The sequence below is a fragment of the Hydra viridissima genome, unplaced genomic scaffold, assembly GCF_058129835.1.
Source record: "Hydra viridissima isolate aposymbiotic clone 2 unplaced genomic scaffold, HvirCarnegie_v1 scaffold_1, whole genome shotgun sequence".
In the NCBI taxonomy this organism is placed as follows: domain Eukaryota; kingdom Metazoa; phylum Cnidaria; class Hydrozoa; order Anthoathecata; family Hydridae; genus Hydra; species Hydra viridissima.
This window is the reverse complement of record NW_028324300.1, coordinates 8,217,448-8,235,893: the sequence shown is the minus strand read 5'-3', so window position 1 is coordinate 8,235,893 and position 18,446 is coordinate 8,217,448. Positions and strand designations below refer to the sequence as shown.

Below are 18,446 nucleotides of genomic sequence, written 5' to 3'. Positions count from 1 at the left end.
GCTGGATACAAATAAAATTACAAATCTGTATTGAGAATTTCTGAAATATCTGGTTATACATTAAAACAAATAACTACAGTAATATCTGCCTATTATTCAAAATAAGCCATACTATTTTGGAAATGCTAGTTCCATCAAAGCTTCATTTGATGAATTGTCATCAATTTATAAGGTTTTATAAGTAAAAGTTTATAAGTAAACTTTTTTTTTCACATAAAGAATTTTGAAAAATTTTTCTTTAAATTAAATTAAGAAGATGAAATAATGAATTATCAAATTTGGAAAAGCTAAAGTAAAATTTATTGCTTTTCTACCAACTTAATCTACCAACACAAGCACACTGGTCAGTTAACTACCAACACAAGCAATAAATTTTAATCTACCAACACAAGCACACTGGTCAGTTAACTACCAACACAAGCAATAAATTTTAATCTACCAACACAAGCACACTGACCAGTTAACCAATACACTCATATCATATTGGTTATTATTTGGATAAATTTTTCTCACAATCCTACACACATTTTCCATAGGATTCAAATTAGGACTACAAGCCAGCAACCACATCAAATCAATTTTCTTAGCTTCAAACCATGTCATCCCCTCTGTATTAACATGAGTTGTAACATTTTCGTATTGGAAAACAAACCTTTTATGGCTTTGCATGTTCTTTAAATGGAATCAATGTTGACCCTAACAACTGTGTGTAGTCTCCACTATTCGCTTTGCATTTCCAGAAACTAAATTCAGCTTTCCAGTTGCACAGAACTCAAGCCAGATCAATAACAGACCTCCTTTACAATTATCGCTATAAATTACAAAAATGACATAAAGCAATGAAAACTTTATCAAAACCTTATCAAAAATGTGTCTATAGAAACAAGACAGCTATAAAACTAATAACATGATTTTACCATAAAGTTAATAGAACTATCAAACATTTTATTGGTTGATTGGTATTCTTTTATGACACTCATCAATCATGTGTTAGTGGATATTTTTAATTAATCCTGAAACATCAAAAATTCAAGATTAACTTTAAAACCTTTTGACATAAAAAAATGGGTCCTTCCCTTTGACCTTGTTTTGGTTCTTAGGTCTACTGTGTATTGGTGTATCCAGAAATTTCTAAATAAAGTTGGCAAATCTAAATTCTTTGTTAATCTTCTTATGAAGAAATATACTGTGAAATATCAAGTGCAAGTATGGTATTGGCTTTTAAGTGACTATGTAAATAAATAATAGTAGTGATGCTAATAAGGCCATAAGTTACATTCCAAATGGTTTTGTTTTGTGACTTGTAGCTTTGTCAAAATAGCTAAAAAATTTTTTGTTGAATAAAACTATGGCATTTTTTTAAAACAATATACACATAATGTATTAAACAGAAAAGTCTAATATGCTACTTACATATTGTGCAGTGAGTACAAAAATAATTTTGTGTGGTAATGGGTCCATTCCCTCATTATACATCAACCAGTATATTGACTTTTTGAAAAAACTCATTTTAATTCTAAGCAAAAAATGTAATTTCTTTTTCAAGAAAGAAACATGCAAAAAAAAATTTTTTCTGTTATTCTTACTTATATAGTTAAATACTTTTATTACCTATTGTTTATCAATTATTATCTGTAAATTAAAATCCAGAAAAGTGGATAAATTGTTATGATTAAGACAATAAATTACTAACAAATGACATTACAATACCCTCAGAAACAAAATGTCTGGATAGGGCTTATTGCCCAATGATCAATACTTTTATCATTCAATGCTTTTATGTTTAACACTTTTATTACTCAAAAAATAACAACTAAAAATAACTAATATATGCTGCATAAAACCACTTATCTTTAGAGTGATTTCAAATCAATTGAAAAGATTTGTTTCCTAATAGTAGATATTTATAACAATCCTCAAATTACCATGAATTACTGTAACAATAGTAATTTAGAGTTTAAAAAATCTTAATTGAGAGATCATTGTACTCCAAGCTGCAGAAGTAGGCAAAGGTTTTGAAACTTTGGCCCCTCAACTGAGTTAAATTATAGGTTTGAGCTGAAGAAAAAGCAAGTAATCTGCCTATTTAAAGAATCTTTCTGATAGGTAAAAGTTCTGACAACAAAATTATTAAGATTAAAAGGTTTCAGCTGACTTGCTTGAGTTGGGATGGGAATTGGACTTAAAGAAACAGACACATTTAACAAATTTGAAGCACTATAAACAGCAGTACTACTGTTCATTGAGTTTTATTACTGATATTTAGTTCACAATGATTACATTATTGTGGTTGTATCAAGCTTGGAAACTTCCTCCCATTCACAACTCTTTTCTTCCCACTTCTTAAAATCATTCTTTTCTTTAATTATGCTTAAAATTTTAGAATATTTAATTGATGAAAAGACACAGTCAGTCTTCAAAGGTTCAATTTATATTTAAATTTAAAATCTAAAAATATTATTTTTAGGCTCATCTGTGGACCAAAATTAAGGATAAAAATATTGTAATTAAAAAAAAAACACAAATAAGCCCTAAAAAACCCAATAAAACCTAAGAAAAAAAAAAAATCAGTAGGCTAGGATTTTTTCAATAAGACCTAAGAAATAATAGCGGGGTTTTCCTTACCATGAAAGGATGAAAACTTGTGAACCTGCCGTTTTTTTCCGTGGCACACAGTATGTCATCAGGTGGTCAAAAATAAAAAAATTTACAAACTCTATATTTGACTATAGAGTTTAATTAGGAGCACATTGGATAAAAAAATTTAAAATATTAATGTTCTAAGTTATGCCGTTTTGGAGATATTTTGTAATGAAGTCAAAAATTTTGAAAAAAGAAATCATAAAGCATACTCTTTATGACTTTTTTTAGAAAAGCATTTGTATGGTAAAGAATTAGACTTTCCCCAGACATCTATATATCGTTAGAACCAAAGTTAAATTTAGTTTTTAATAATCACTTTCAAAAATATCTCTTTGACAAATCTTTCCCTCGTTAAATCGAAATTTAAGAAATCTCAAATTTCATCTTTTTGTTGGACATTTAAAAATTTGTTTAGAATAGTTAGAGGTATACGTCACAATCGAATCTATGATTACATGTTTACTAACTCCTGCCAAAAATTCAGTCTCAAGTTTTTTCACTTTTTTTGAGATATTTTTTATTATTTAAGATAAAAATTGTCAAATATGAAAAGTTGCGCAGCAATATTTTCATTGATAATTTGTATATTTCTAATATAAGGTTCATAAATATCATTTGATGTTTGTTTTTGAAAAAAAACCTCACGGTTTTAATTCGGTTTTTTTTAGTACCAAGTACAAACATGGCGTGCAATATACAAATCTCAAGCCGCTCGTAGAAAAGCTTTCCTTTTTTTTAAATTGTTTATCGCGTACAAAAATATTTATCCATGAGTTTTCTCCGATTCAAAGAAGTGGTTTTAGATGAAGCAGAAGACCTGATTGTTCGATTCAAAAATGTGTTGATTACGATTAATTGTTAGCAGGAAATCAATTTGGACTCATATTGCATAGAGACTTAAAAAACATCTCTTGATTTGTATGGTTCTTGGTTTATTATTCCATTTTAAATGCATAAAGTATTAGCACACGCTGCTGGATTCCTGTTGCGTTCGCCTGTTCCACTAGAAGTAATGGCTGAAGAAGCTGTTGAGTCAAGAAATAAATTATACAGGAAGTATTGTGAACTTCACATTCGTAAAATAAGTAGGGAAGTGAATTTAAAGACATTTTTGTATGGATATAGTATTATCTGGCGCTCTCACGGTTTAAGCAAAAACTTAAGACTGTTATTAACTTCCTCATGCTGTAAAAGACTTTTTAATATTCAACGATCCAGACACAGCAAGAGTGAAATCACCCTCGAAAACATTGAACAGGAAATCTTTAAAAAACACGATGAAATTGAAAAAAAATTTGAAGATGACAATTATGTTATTTTAATTATATAAAATGTGATGTTAAAGTTTTATATCAAAATTCTTTTTTTTTTAATTAAATTTGGAGTTTTTTTTCGATTTTCTCAAAATTTTCCTAAATTTCTCACAAACTATTTACGCAGGAAGGACGAAAATTTCACTGAGGCTAAGCTATCATAGTAGGGTAAAGTAGGGTAATTTCGGCAGGGAGATAATTTCGGCACCCCTTCAAAAGACACCTAAAAATATTTATTTATTGGAATGTTAAAATCATAATTGGGTATTGTAGCAAGATAAACAATTATCCTAAAAATACTGCTTTAAACTTTTATTTTTACATTACAGGTACGTTAATTTATGATTATTAGCTTTTTCTTAACATTTTTACCAATTTGAAAATGTAGGATAAATGATTTTTTCTAGGAAATTTTTACCAAAAGTTGTTATTTATTTTATTCAAAAATATAAACTGAATAAAATGTGAGCAACAATAAGATGAAACTCAAAGTATGTTACAAGATATAAAAGTTTCCCCTAGGACTGCTCTAAGGAGATAACTTCGGCATATAAATGGTTTTTAATTTCGGCAGTGCCGAATTTGCCGACCTGTGTTTTCTCTGAAACCAAAATGGGAAATAAGCGTCTGAAATATTATGTATAGAAGAATTGATTTTAGTAATTCAGAAATTCGGATAGCAATAAGATAATAACGAGTTCGTTAGTGTCTCTGTGAAACTAAGTAAAATAATAGTTCCCCACAATATAAACTAAATATATGTTAATAATTTATTATATACAATAATATGTTAATATTTTATTATATACAATAATATGTGTGTGTGTGTGTATGTGTGTGTGTGTGTGTGTGTGTGTGTGTGTGTGTGTGTGTGTGTGTGTGTGTGTGTGTGTTAGCATCATATAATGGGTTCAAAACATGTAAAATATTGAAAAATGTGGAATATATCCATTTGATAGAAATGTGTTTACTGAAGAAGACTTTGCTGCAGCTAAGGCTACTAATCACTTGTATGTTGTATCAAAAATTTCAAAATCAAATATTACCTCTGAAATGCACCCTACTCTCGACAATGCTTTAGACTCTGTTAAAGATTTAGATCATATTGATTTTGTTACAGAATGTGTAATTGCTTCTCAGAAACGTAAATTATTTTAAAAGATGTGTTATTTTTACCATCTTCCACCATTTACTTAAAATAAAAATTAATTTTTTTTAAATCAAGCAAAATAATAACTTATCTGTTGTCTTATTAACCTAAAAAAAAGTTTCTTAAAAAAATAGTTCAAATTTTTTATAACTTACATGTTGCCTAATTTTATTCACCTTTTTTGATTAAATATTTATATTTAGAATCTGCTTCACCAAACAAATCATTCAGAAGTCATTAGAACTAGCCACCTCTGATGAAACCTCACAACCTCATGGTGTTAGTTTTTTATTTTTAATGTCAAGTCCACTAGCTGGACTTGACATTAAAAATACAAAACGAACAGGAATAAAATGGAGGGTAAATCATGCTGGAAGAATTACTGGATCACCATGTAAATCTCAGCTAGAGGAATCTTTAACTTTGAAATATAAGAACAGGCAGCCACGCAAAAAGTGCATTAAATAAAATATATCTACACATCAAAAGACGTGTTTGAATAACCTTGATGCTATAGGTGTGATTAATAAACAACTTTGTGCAATGTGTCAGTACAGTTATGGGGATCCTGTCAATCCATATTTAAAGGATAATTGGAATAAATGCCATAAATGCTGTAGATGGTTGCATGAAACATGTGCTGCTATATGTGGTGTTTATGCTAAAAAAATATTTACTTGTGATGACTGTATGAAACACTGATTCTTTAAAAAAAAGTTACATTGATAAACTGTTTTTTAACTTTCTTCAATAAATCTCTTTTTATAAAGTTTTCTTTGAATTTTGTATTTTATCTTTTTATGTTTAACTATTGAAGTTATGTAAAATATTATTTTATGAACTACTTATAAGCTTAAACATGAGTTCTCATTTTAACAGAATTTAGAAATAATCATCGAAATCATAGAAATTAGTAATCATTTTATTTACAATTTTACTTTGGAAGCACATTTTTCTAATAAGGCTTCTGTTTTGGGTGATGTATTCATACTTTACTAAAATAGGTGGTTCAAAAAATATGAATCTTTGCAATTGCAACGCCCTTAATTAAATGCCAATTAGGTGTAACAAATTCCATTTAAGAGACAATTACTTTATATAATGCAGATTTATAGCTGTTTGTAATATTTTAATTATATTAATGCGTTTTCAACGAACATCTTAATTTTCTTAAGTATGCCGAATTTACCGTATCATTGTGCCGAAATTACCATACTAGGTCGCTAATTTCGTCATTTTTGAGTATTTTGTAAAACAAATTTTACATAAAACTTTGTAAGTTTGAAACAACTTTTTAACTATTATTTAATAGATATATCTGCAGGACATCGATATGCATGATTTTTTAACGTTATTAAAGCAACCATTGTCTATAAACAACAAAATAGCTTGATACGCCGAAATTACCCTACTTTACCCTATAACAAAAAAATCCCATAAACTTTTTACTTTAGGAGGTTTTTGATTTTTGGCCACAACAGTATACTAAAGTTCCACACTGTGTGTGGACTCCTTCATTTTTCTAAAAGGATTTAGGTAAAGATATTTTAGGTTACAAATTTGACAATATAACGCGAAAAAATTTTTGTATTTATTCAGGGCTAAATTTATCGAGTAAAATAAGTATCTGGTCAAATTTACATTGTTTTATTTTTGGTCTTTAAGGGTTGCTACGTAATAAGATTTCATAACTTTTAACATAAAGGACAAAAATAAATAAAATTAAAGCGAATTTTTTTATTTATACAAACCGTAACGAGTCAAAAAACTTTTGTGACCAAATGTTTAGTGTTTTATCACAAAAAACTGTGTTTTCAAATTTTTTTTCTTTTTCAAATTTCCTCAGCTGATAAACATCCGTCGATGTTTTATCATCTTTTCCTTCTTCTTTGAGTTCTTTCAAATTCAATGTCTCATTCATTGCAAATTCGAATTTCCTTCTTTCAAAGAGTCTATAACTAATACTTCTCATTCATCATGAAAATAATTTTGGAAAACTAAATTGTAAAGCTACATCACGAAAGTTCGTTTTAGGATCTCTTTGAACGCGGTTAATACGAACTCTGACGGAGGTTCCCCGTATTCCAAATATTCTGCAACTTTTTTTTTCTTCTGAACATTCTGCATCTCTTTTTTCAAGTAAAAAATTTCATTTGTAGAAAGAAAGTGAACTATGATGTGTCACATTAGAAATATTTTATTAAGCTATAATTTCTGAAAACTTGATGATATCTGAAGTTTTATTAAAAAGCTATGGGGAAATGTAAAAAATAAATGGCTGTGCTTAAACTTTTCGTTGCTACTGTATGTATGTTAAAAGACTGTTTAGGAAAAAGAAAAATCAAAGCGCCTAAGGATCAATGCACGTTTTCATTTTTCGTTTGTTTCTCCGTTTCTCTAGGCCCTAGCTCTCTTTCTCTAGGCCCTAGCTCTCTTTCTTTCTATAAATTTTAACCGCATTCAAAAAAGATTGCAGTATTCTAAAATGAATAAGAAATTAATTAATCGGATGTTTTATGAAAAAGTTATGAAGAAAATGTAAAGATAAAAAAACTTTCCTTAAACTTTCCGCCGCTACCGGATCTATAAAAATATTTTTTTATTTTTATACGTTATTTATACGTTAAAGATAAGCCTAATTGCTTTTTTTGCGCCCCCTTATCAGTTGGCACCTATGGCCCGAGCCATGTCTGCCATACCCTAGTTATTCCTCTGCAAACAAACATAGATTTAATTGTAACAATATGTTGATTTTACCAAGTTGAACTTTATCGTGAAGATGGAAGCGTTTATTTTAAACTAATATCCCATTCACACCAAAAATAAAACTTGTTTTAATCGTGGTTTATTTAAACTAGTTACGCATTTTTCCGTTTATACTGCTTTTTAAAACCTTGTTTCAAATAAATGAGTTTAAAAAAACGGTAGCTAAATAAAACACCATTTTAAAAGCGAGTGTTATTAAAACTCGGTTTTGTTGGTGTGAATGGGGTATAAATTGGTTAATATTCTTATATTAGATAATAACAGGTAATGATTTGAAAATAAATAAGAGTTGTAAAAGAGATGCACATAATAATGAATAACAAACTCTTGTCGAAATAAATTTAAAACAACTAGATTAGGAATTGAACTACATACAACCATTAATTATGCAATAGCTTGTGAGCTGTCGCGAGCTCAAGTGCACACTAGAGCGAGGTCACGAGGTTTTTTAAATTATGTTTTTTCATTAAAATCTTTTGAAACTCACAAAAATCATGAAGAATACGAACATCCATGACCAAGATAAAAAATAACCGGGATTCTCCAAGTAATTTCAAAAAAACTTCATCAAATAAGTATTTCAATCAATTTCAGATCATTTTTAAACTAAAAAAATTTACATTAAGTTTAAAGATAACTTTTGAATTTACATTAAATGGGACTTTACTGTAAATTCAAAAACCATAATTCACAAATTTACATCTGAAAACGATTTTTAAATGTTTGGATAAGGATAAAATTGCGCTTTAAACTTTTGTTACCATTATGAAAGGGTGAATGCTATCATCCACTGATGGCGGATCAAGAAAATGTTTTTTAAAACAACCGTTAAACGATTTCAGTGGATAAAGCCGTGGATAGTACAGTTAAAGTTGATCTTACCACATTGTTTATTTTCATATTGGAAGTATCTGGAGCGGGCATTTTAGAAGTTGTTGCAATAGAAGACCCATGAACTTTTTGCTCCGAAAATTCAGAAAGAGTGCCTACTTTTTTTGACTTCCATGCAAAAGAACTTGATTTAGCATTTTCTTGTTCGTTTGGTTTTTGTTTGGAAACACGCAGCTCCACTTTTTGATTTGAATTTCTGATAGATTTAACTAATCTTACATTAAACAAATGTTTTTTAAAAGATTTGTTTATAAAGCAGTTAACTACGACATTAGACATTGCTGAAAGTTTTGCAAACAACGCTGCAATAGTTACTAAGATTTTAGGAGGGAAATAATTGAATAAAACTAATACATCTACTAAAGCATAAGGTGTCCAAATGACAAAAAAAACAACGGTAGAAACGGCACAGACTTTTAAAAAATCTTTTTCCAAAAAATCTGTAGCCTGGCCCTTGTTAGATCGTTGTGAATGACGTTCTTTTCGATTCGCAACTGAATTAATACTGAAATGCAACATTAAAGATATAAAAAATCCAGGCAGCAAATAACAAAACACTAGGATCGTTGCAATGTAGAATAAAGAATCTGGTTTTGTTAATTTCCAATCCAATGAACAACGCTTCTCATCTGTATCTAGCTCATATTTGGACCAACCGATCAATGGAAATGCAGCCCAGGTAAATCCGTACAGATAACAAAAGGCTATCAAAGTTACTTTGAACCATGGCTTTTTTAGATTTTTGAAATAAAATATGGGATACTTTAAAGCAATGATTCTGATCGAAGATATTACTGTTAGATGTGCGATGTTTGTGATCACAGATCCGAAGACTAAAAACGAGCTTGCTATGCAAACACTTGTTCTTCCCAATAGGTTCCTATGATGTGACATCAAAATTTCAGGTATAAAACCAAACAACGCCTCCATTAGGTTTGTGACTGAGATGCTTGCAATAAACAGATGACAAAATTCCTTTTTTTTTAGTTTAAAGAAAATAACGTAGCAGGCAACTGCGTTTAACAAAACCGAAAGAATCAGTATGGCGGAAAAGCAAGTTGTTGATACTATTCCATAAATGTTGGTCATCGTGCTTAAAAAAAAAAAAAGAGACATAAATTGAAATTAAAATTTTCTAACATTAATAAACATGGAAACTATTCACTTTATACCAACATTCACATCAATGCATAAATGAATGTAATATATGGTTATTCTGTAAAAAAAAAAAATTCTTTTTAAATCGTAAGTTAGTATGATAGTAATAAAAATGATCCTGAAAGTTACCTTAGTTACCTAAAATAATTTACTGACTACAATTAAATATGGTATGAAAATGTATGAAATAAATGTAAAAACGTATGAATAATAAGAAATTGTTTTATTGTATAAAATACTTTGGATTATAAAATTGTTACTCCACAACTCCAGTTAAAAAAAGAAATAAAAAGCGAGTCAAAAATAGCCTTACTTACACTATTCTCTAATAATGTAGTTTTGTATGGAGAAGCCAGAATCGATAGCAGAATTTTAAAATAAAAACCACCAATTGTTACAAAGCTCCTTCCTCGAACCTGTGGCGTTTAAACTGACAACTTTATATTAAGTGAAAAATCATTTTTATTGCTACTTAAAAAATAACAACAACAAGCAAGAAACAAAGAAGCAAGAAACCAACAAGCAAGAAACCTTTTATCTCTTTTTTTTTTGAATTTATAATAAATTTATAAAAATTTATAATAAAGTATAAAATAAAATAATTCTCTTTTTGAATCACTGACAAACAAGAACTCTGTTGCTTAAGAGCATTTCTGCTGACAAATATTTAACCCAGGATCCATATTAAGTTTTTTATTTCTAACAACACAACAGAGCAAAGTTTTTGCATTCTAATTAATTTTTAAAATTGAAATAAAAAGTTATTAAATTTTTTAAAAATGTGAACTAACTAATAAACGCCGCTGACATTTCACCATATTAGCTGAGTGCATATATACATTTTTTGTCTTGCCATCGCGTGTATGAACCAGTATCTCCATGGTAACAGACTAACTACACTTTAGATAATCTTCTAAGTGTTAAAATAATTTTTTTTTTTATATTTCAATATTAAAGCCATAAAGTAAAACACAAAAAAGCAGGTAAAATCCGTTCAAATGCTAGTTTTTTCAGCAAAGTGTAACTAAGAATGAACAGAGCTTAGAATAAAATATAAAATGTCAAATAACTACTTTTTGTTATTAAGGTAACCAGGTCTTTACTCCATTTAACTTTGTTGAACCGCATTGATTCGCTTAACATTTTTGTTGCGTCTTTCTCAATATAAAAATATTTCGTGCAGTTTTTATGATTTGAATTTTAACAAGTGTGGCGAAAACATGTTTGGGAAAAAACAAAGTTACTATAGTTACTATATTACTTGTAAGTTAGTATAGTTACTATAATATGCACTTGTTAGCGCTAGAATAACGCTAAAAATTATCACCATATTAATTGGCTGATCTCTTGATAATTTTTTTTTCAAATGGGTAATAGTTGAGAAAATTTCGCACCACAAACCTTTACATGCTTCCTTAACATATTCCATAACTCATCGTCATCCGATTTTGAAGCCATAATATATTGCATTCTTTATTTTGCTCTGTTTTTTTTTTGACTTTTCTTTCCTTTTTTTAAAGAAGTTGAATGATGAATCTCAATAATCTTTTTTACTTGAGAACATCGCTCACTTTTTTTTTATAGTTACTTCTGAAGTTTAGAAGTAATGTTTGGGTTATCTGTTCAAGCAAAATTATTCATCAATAACTGATTTTTTATTTGGTGTTATACGCCCTATAAATTCTAACCGAAACGTAGAAATAGTAGGAAAAGTTGTTGCATGAATTTAAATGGTTGCCAAAGTCATGAGTATATTCCTGAAAATTTCTGAGCGAATAAGTTTACAAAAACTTATCAGTCAAAATTACGAAGCGGCATCAGTTGTTCAGATATAAAACGAACCATACACCCCAGTTGTCTTAAATGTATATGAAACCATCGTCGTCCTTGTCGTCCCAAATGAAACCATCAATCCGAATCGTGTCAAATATAAAAAAATTAACAACCAACTCCAGTAATACCAATGTTGTCGTGAATAAAACTTTTGAAAGAAACGAAAACGGTTAAAAAACGGTTAAAGTAACTGTCTGCAGAAAAGGTTGCTCTGTATTCCTGTTTTTTCGATTCTGCAAGTTAAGGGATCGATTTAAACCTTTTTTCTCAAAGAAATGTTAACAAATAAACCTGGTATCTTCACTTGTAAAAACCTGTTTTTTTCACATAAAAAAAAGTTATTCAACGTGTTCTTAGAGTAATGCAAATTTTACAATGTTTTTATGCTTTTATAAAAATATTTGGTTTTTACGTTTCCGTTTGATGAGCGCAAATCTGTTTTAGAGTGTTTGGTAATGCTTAGTTGGTATTATTGCGGAGCATCACATTATAAACTGTGGACACGGAAATTTTAATGAGAGATGTAAAGATTTTTAAAATAAGTTATTCTACGTCTTACCTCTGAAAACCAGACAGAAAACATATGGCGAATCAATTTTTTATAAATTTCATTCAATGTTTATTTACAGTTCTTTTTCAATTCCTAAAAATACCAAACGAAAAATTCAAATAGCATTTTTATGTCTTATTTAAAATATTTTCAACATGTCAAAAAAATTACTTATTGGGAAAAGATATCCAGTTGTTCCCGGATATATATAAATGGAGATATTTAATGAATATTTATATACTTTATAAATGGGCATATTGAATAAATACCTTTACTCAATTTGTCCGTTTAAAACAAATTTCATCAAGTACGTGCAAAATTATTATATTTACTATCTTAATAATACGCTAAAAACTTTTCAAAAAAATTTTTTGTCTAAATTATTTACGTCCACATATTTATTTATGACCGTATATTTATGTTCATATTTAACATCAATAAGTTTTCCACAAAACTTTGAAGTTGGTTCTATTTTTTCAAACCTCAACTCAAAGTAAAAATGAGACTTACTTTACTTTCATTTTATTCAAACGAAACCAATTTAATTTTCAAGATTCTTTTTCAAATGCATTTTGTGTGGAGTATTTGCTGAACTAATTCTATTTGGTGCAATTTATGTACTGGTTTCTTAAAACTATAGATAAATTTTAATTTTTATTGATTTTAAGAAAAATATTTAAATGCTAATCTGATATTTATTTCTAATTGTAAAGATCATTTCATTAATTATAATTTTAATTATTAGGTATATCTTTTAATAACGTTTAAATTTACATTTACTTTTCTTAAAAACTTTTAAAGATATAATTTTACTTTTTAGAATGTTTCTTTCTAGTTGTTTAAGAAATCGATAAAAGTTTACAGTTTTGTTGTGTTTGCTTCTGTTAACATTAAGTCAGTTCCAATGTTTAAAGGTTGAAATCTGCGACGGGTAACACATTGAACAATGTACAATTCGTTTAAATATCCTTTAAAATTTTTGTTAATAAAACAGTTGATAAGAACATTTGTCATAGCGGAAAGCTTTGCAAACATAGCAGCTACTGTTACTAAAATCTTGGACGGGTAGTAGTTGAACACCACTAAAATATCCACAACGGCATACGGTGTCCAAAGAATATAAAACAAAGCTGTGGATACTGCGCAAACTATTAAGAAATTTTTTTCTAACAAATCTATTGAATCGCCTTTTTTTATTCGACGTTGTTTTCTTTGCTCCAAAACTGTTTTCATGCTGGCGAACGTAGTAAATGTTATAATCACTCCTGGTAAAATGTAGCAAAAAATGAGGACCATAACTATATACGACAACGAATTTGTTTTTTTCAACCTCCAATCTAAAGAACAGCGCCTCTCATCAATGTCTATTTCATATTTAGACCAGCCGAATATTGGAAATGACGCCCAGATAAAGCCGTAAAAATAGCAAAAGAAGATCAAAATTATTTTGAACCAAAATTTCTTGAAAGTTTTAAAGTAAAAAATAGGAAAATATAATGCTATTTGTCTAATCAAAGAGATTACTGCTAGATGAGCAATATTTGTTACTACAGAACCAAACACTAAGAATGAGCTTGCGATGCATACTTTTGTTCTTCCCAGTAAGCTCTTATCATGCAGCATCATCATTTCAGGTATAAAACCAAACAGCGTCTCCATTAAATTTGTCACTGAGATGCTTGCAATAAACAAATGGATAAATTCTTTATTTTTCACCTTAAAAATGATGATGAAACATGCTATGACATTTAAAATTACAGATGGAATAAGTAAGATAGAGAAGCAGAGGGTCGACACAATGGATGATAGGCTGATCATTCCAGTTCTAAAGATTAACAAGTGCAATAGAAAGTTCACACGCACATATATATAAGTAAAGTACATGAATGAACTTTATATATAATGAACTCTCTCTCTCATATATATATATATATATATATATATATATATATATATATATATATATATAAAATAGATAAAAATAGAAATAAAATAAAAGCCATTTAAGTTTCTCACTATTAAAAATTGGTTTACTCAATCTAATGATAACAGTTGTAGTAGAACAATAAGATTAATGCATAATTTTTGGTTAAGAAACAAGATTTGATAATTATTGCCTTTTCACTTATAATCGCTTTTAAAGCGTTTGTTACAAAGAGTTTTCAAGATGAAGCGTTAAAGCTTTAACAAAAAGTAGTTGTGTAGATTGCACAAAAAGATATATATTCATGCAACGTAAAAGCCAATAAATCAGTTGCTAAGAAAATTTTGTTGTTTTCCAACAATAAAGTTTCGTACTTTTCCTACAAACAGACAGAATCTGAACTATTTCAATTTTATATTAAAAAGCAATTTTCTGTGAAATATTAAATTAAAGTAAATAGTCCCATCAGAAACTTGTTTTAAAGATGCTGTTAACAGCATCTTACTTAAGAGAAAGAAGATTTTCTTTTGGTTTTATAGATAACCAAAAATAGAAAAATGAGCAACAGAGAGGGTTTGGGTAATTAGAATGAAATCTGAAATATATAAATATATTAATTTATATTTATATGTATAAGATTTCATTAATCTAAAAAAAATGGGGGTTTAAATAAATTTTTGAATATCTATGTAATATATATATATATATATATATATATATATATATATATATATATATATATATATATACATCTTTTTTTTTTAGATAATACGTTAAAGGGTTTACAGAATATAGAAAATAAGCAAAAATGAATAAAATACATATACGGTTAAATTAGTTTAATAGTAATGTATAAAACTAAGAGATTCTGTGAAAGAGAGAGATTGGGTGTCACCCTCACTTAAATGATTGAAAAGCCAAAACAAAAAAACATATTTCTATGTGCATCATAATAGACATACAGAATTGCGTAGTGTAATACAAGCGCTGTTTTCTCTAAAACAAATAACTCTTCTGTATTTCATCAGCTTCCACTTCGTTTATTAGCCTTCACTTACTTTAAATTAGAAAAGAAAAAAATCAATATTTTCTCTAGAATAATTAACAACAGAATACTTTATAAGATTTAAAAGAAACGAAACAAAAGCGTACAACCGGGTGTTTTAGGATGACCCTTTCCAATATAAAAAAATTAAAGATTAAAGAACTCGGGTCCTATATTATTTTATTTTTAATTATAAAGAAAAGGAAGAAAACTTACTAAGAAATAGAAGTCATCGAAATGTGTAAGAAAATATCGAAATATATAAGAAAAGCTAGAAAAGCTTAAGGAAGTCATCGCACATAAGAAAAATGATTCTCTCAAACTAAAAAAAATCTAAAAAAAAACTTGTAGAAAATGAAACTTGCAGAAAATGATTGTATTACTAGAAAACCAAAGGATATCTGATAACTGCGAGAAATCAAATATATAAAACAGAACCTTACAATCTTAAAATATACTTTCAATTATTGCATTTAAAACAACCACAACAAAATGGTAAAAAAATGATTAAGTTTTAGAGAGAACTCAAATGAAATCTTTTTAGGTATTTCCTAATAAAATACTTATACGAAGTATTTCCCGTTTGGAAAATGAAACATTTTAACTATAGCAGCATAACGGTGTTTAATTAAAAACTACTTTTAATAGAGTGATTAAATTTAATTTCAATAAAATTAAGAAACTAAATTAGATAAATTTATTAAAGTACAAATGTTAACAAAAACGAAGTAAATAAAATTTCCCGTTGTCACTGGTTTTAATCGAAAGTTTAGAGTGGTCACTTGTTTTAATGGGAAGTTGCAAATACGAAAATTCTTGTTCATCTTTTAGAGGGGGTAATTTTAACAATCATTTTAAAGCTTAATAATTGCGAATGAGGATTGTTGCGTGCTAAAAAACATCAAAGGCTTTCAAAGTTCTTACGAAAATGTGGAGACCAAACTAATTAATTATTTATATCATGATGAATATTAATCGTATACAACTTTCGCAGTGGGGTTTTAAAAAAAGGACGAGTGCAACCATTTTGATCTCAAAAAAGGAGGTGTCGAAACGGTTATTATTACAAGTACAACCGCTAAAGTTTGGAGCCGTCTTTCAATAAAGATTTTAATCTCAATATTGAATAATTTTTGTTTTAAATTTTTTTTTTTTCGTTTTTTGCTTTGATAAGCATAAAAATGATCCTTACAAATTAAAAGATTATTTGAGGCGGAAAAACTTCAGCCTATGCTTTAAGGAAAAAATATAAAATGAAACTTTAGTTTAAAGACAAAAATGTTAAAAAGTTTCGAATTTGAAATTCAAAAAAGTTTAAATATTTTTTTAAATGCGTTTTGATGAAACAAATTTTTGATGAAACGAATTATGAAAAGATCTATAACGTGTAAAAGAAATCAACAATCATTAAAAAATTATTGCAATGTTTTAGCAGATGACCTATCAGCATACTGTTCCTCCTTTTTATAACATTTCTAACTTCTGTAATCTTTATTAGTAATGAAAGCGAAAACTTATTATTTTAACTGATATTAATATTTTTGTTTTTATAATAATCATTTTTTTGATAATAAGCAACAATAAGAGCAAAAATAGGAACGAAAATAATAATTCAAATATATTTGCAATATTGAAATAATGATAAATGATAAATAATGATGGTGTTCAAAAACACAACCATTACTTATCACATATTTAATATTTTCTTTTTATTTATCATAAATAATTTTATCACCGTTTAATTTTTGTTGTAGTTTTTATAGTAGTAAAATTAATAATTAGAAAAAAAAACTTTTCGCGGTGAAAGACAAAAGCTCAAGTAGACAACTTTTTAAAATCTGAAAAAAAGATTGCCCTGTTTATCCAAACTCTGAAACATAAAAAAACACACATTCAGAATGCAGAATCTCAAAATTAAGTTGTGCAGTTGTAATGACATTTTTAGGATATACTCATTACACTTAAATGCGGGAGTTGTATTATATTTAAGATCTTATGTAATCTAGTTGATAAAAACTTGTACTCCACACCTCCAGCTTGTGGAGCCTGGTAAATTTGATTGAACTATAAATATAAGATGTTAAGTATAGAAGGCTAGTATTACTCCTACATGGAATCTTTGTGATTATTAAGTTTCAAAAGTATTCAATTGCCCATCTTGAGATACTTCATCTTGAGATTCTGCATTCTGCGTATTTTTCTTTTTTATGCTTTAAAACTTGGATAAATAAAGCAGTTTTTTTGTTTGTTTGCTTGTTGTTTTTTTTTAATCAAATTTTTCAAAAAGTTTTATATTTTAGTTTTTAATGTATAATTAAATTTGCGTTTTATTTACTGATTACCTACGTTTAATATTAAACGTTTAGTACCACCTTAAAATGCTACCTAGTATTTAAATGGGTTGTTGTGCAATTCTCAAGAATGACTCTCTGAAGTTAAACATCCAAGCACTTTTATTGAAAACGAGCACAACAAAGAATTCTTTGTCTCTAGACGCTTGCTTAACCAATTTCTGTACAAAGCATTTTGGTTATAACTAGTATTACTTAGCAATCTAAAAATATCTTTGATTCATGGCACATAAACAGTAAAATGAATATTAAAATGAAGAACACTGTGAAACAAATATAATATACATATAATAAAAATCAATAGGGTGTTGAAGAAAATTTCAATTATATATAAATCGTATTCTGTTTTTTCTTTATTTCCTTATTTTTAAAACTCTTTATTAACAAATCTTTGGCTGCATAACAATTTTGAAAAAAATAAAATAAAATAGAAAATAAAAAACAAAAAAAAAAAGCAAACAATTAATTAGTAAAAACTTCTTACGACAATCCAAATCACAGTGACGCACTGAAAGTTGACGAAGATGAAATTTTTATTTGTTAAATAATGTGTAAAATTTTGATTTAGTTTTGCTGTTCACGACAGTTTTATAATAAATCGTGCGTAATCTTTTATTCGCTTAACGCTTTGTGCTTATGACAACGAAAACGCTCGTTTTACGAGTCCATGCGTTTTTATTCAAAAAATGTTTTTGTAACCTAACATTGGAGTGTATTTTAAAAAAATGAATGCTGAATGTTTTTTTAAGTTAAAATAATGAATTTATTCTCCTTTCTTTATTCTACCATCCTCTTTCTAATTAACTATTATCTAGAATTTCC

The 18,446-nt window shown here is 27.9% G+C and overlaps 2 protein-coding genes across 24 annotated transcripts in view; both read right to left on the bottom strand.

Annotated features, from left to right (window-relative positions):
- The window catches only part of LOC145188279 (uncharacterized), a 32,938-nt gene extending 25,769 nt beyond the window's left edge, over window positions 1-7,169 (bottom strand). For 7 of the 15 annotated variants that reach the window (XR_016449397.1, XM_090077020.1, XM_090077024.1 and 4 more), the window contains exon 1: window positions 1,414-1,516. Coding sequence is in view for 8 of the 15 variants with exons in the window: in XM_090077014.1 (XP_089933140.1) it covers window positions 1,414-1,509 (96 nt within the window). In the remaining 7 variants the exon portion in view is untranslated. Of the gene's footprint in view, window positions 1-652; window positions 812-917; window positions 1,014-1,413; window positions 1,517-2,625; window positions 3,158-5,002; window positions 5,149-5,261; window positions 5,323-6,857 lie in introns of those variants that run through there. The other 8 variants (XM_090077021.1, XM_090077032.1, XM_090077018.1 and 5 more) reach the window with 7 other exon arrangements.
- Window positions 7,170-8,444: 1,275 nt separating this feature from the next.
- Window positions 8,445-18,433, bottom strand: LOC149893200 (opsin-3-like). 9 transcript variants are annotated; one of them, XM_090077011.1, is made up of 4 exons: window positions 18,109-18,433; window positions 12,314-12,397; window positions 10,239-10,337; window positions 8,445-9,856 (listed from the first exon to the last, which is right to left on the bottom strand). In XM_090077011.1, the coding sequence occupies exon 4, from the start codon at window positions 9,850-9,852 to the stop codon at window positions 8,701-8,703; it is 1,152 nt and encodes a 383-aa protein (XP_089933137.1). In that variant the 5' UTR covers window positions 9,853-9,856; window positions 10,239-10,337; window positions 12,314-12,397; window positions 18,109-18,433; the 3' UTR covers window positions 8,445-8,700. The 9 variants fall into 9 exon arrangements, with proteins under 9 accessions (XP_089933137.1, XP_089933131.1, XP_089933136.1 ...); XM_090077005.1 differs by lacking the exon at window positions 18,109-18,433 and adding an exon at window positions 15,191-15,381 and having other exon boundaries at window positions 12,314-14,129; XM_090077010.1 differs by lacking the exon at window positions 18,109-18,433 and adding an exon at window positions 15,191-15,381.
- Between the last annotated feature and the right edge of the window lie 13 nt (window positions 18,434-18,446).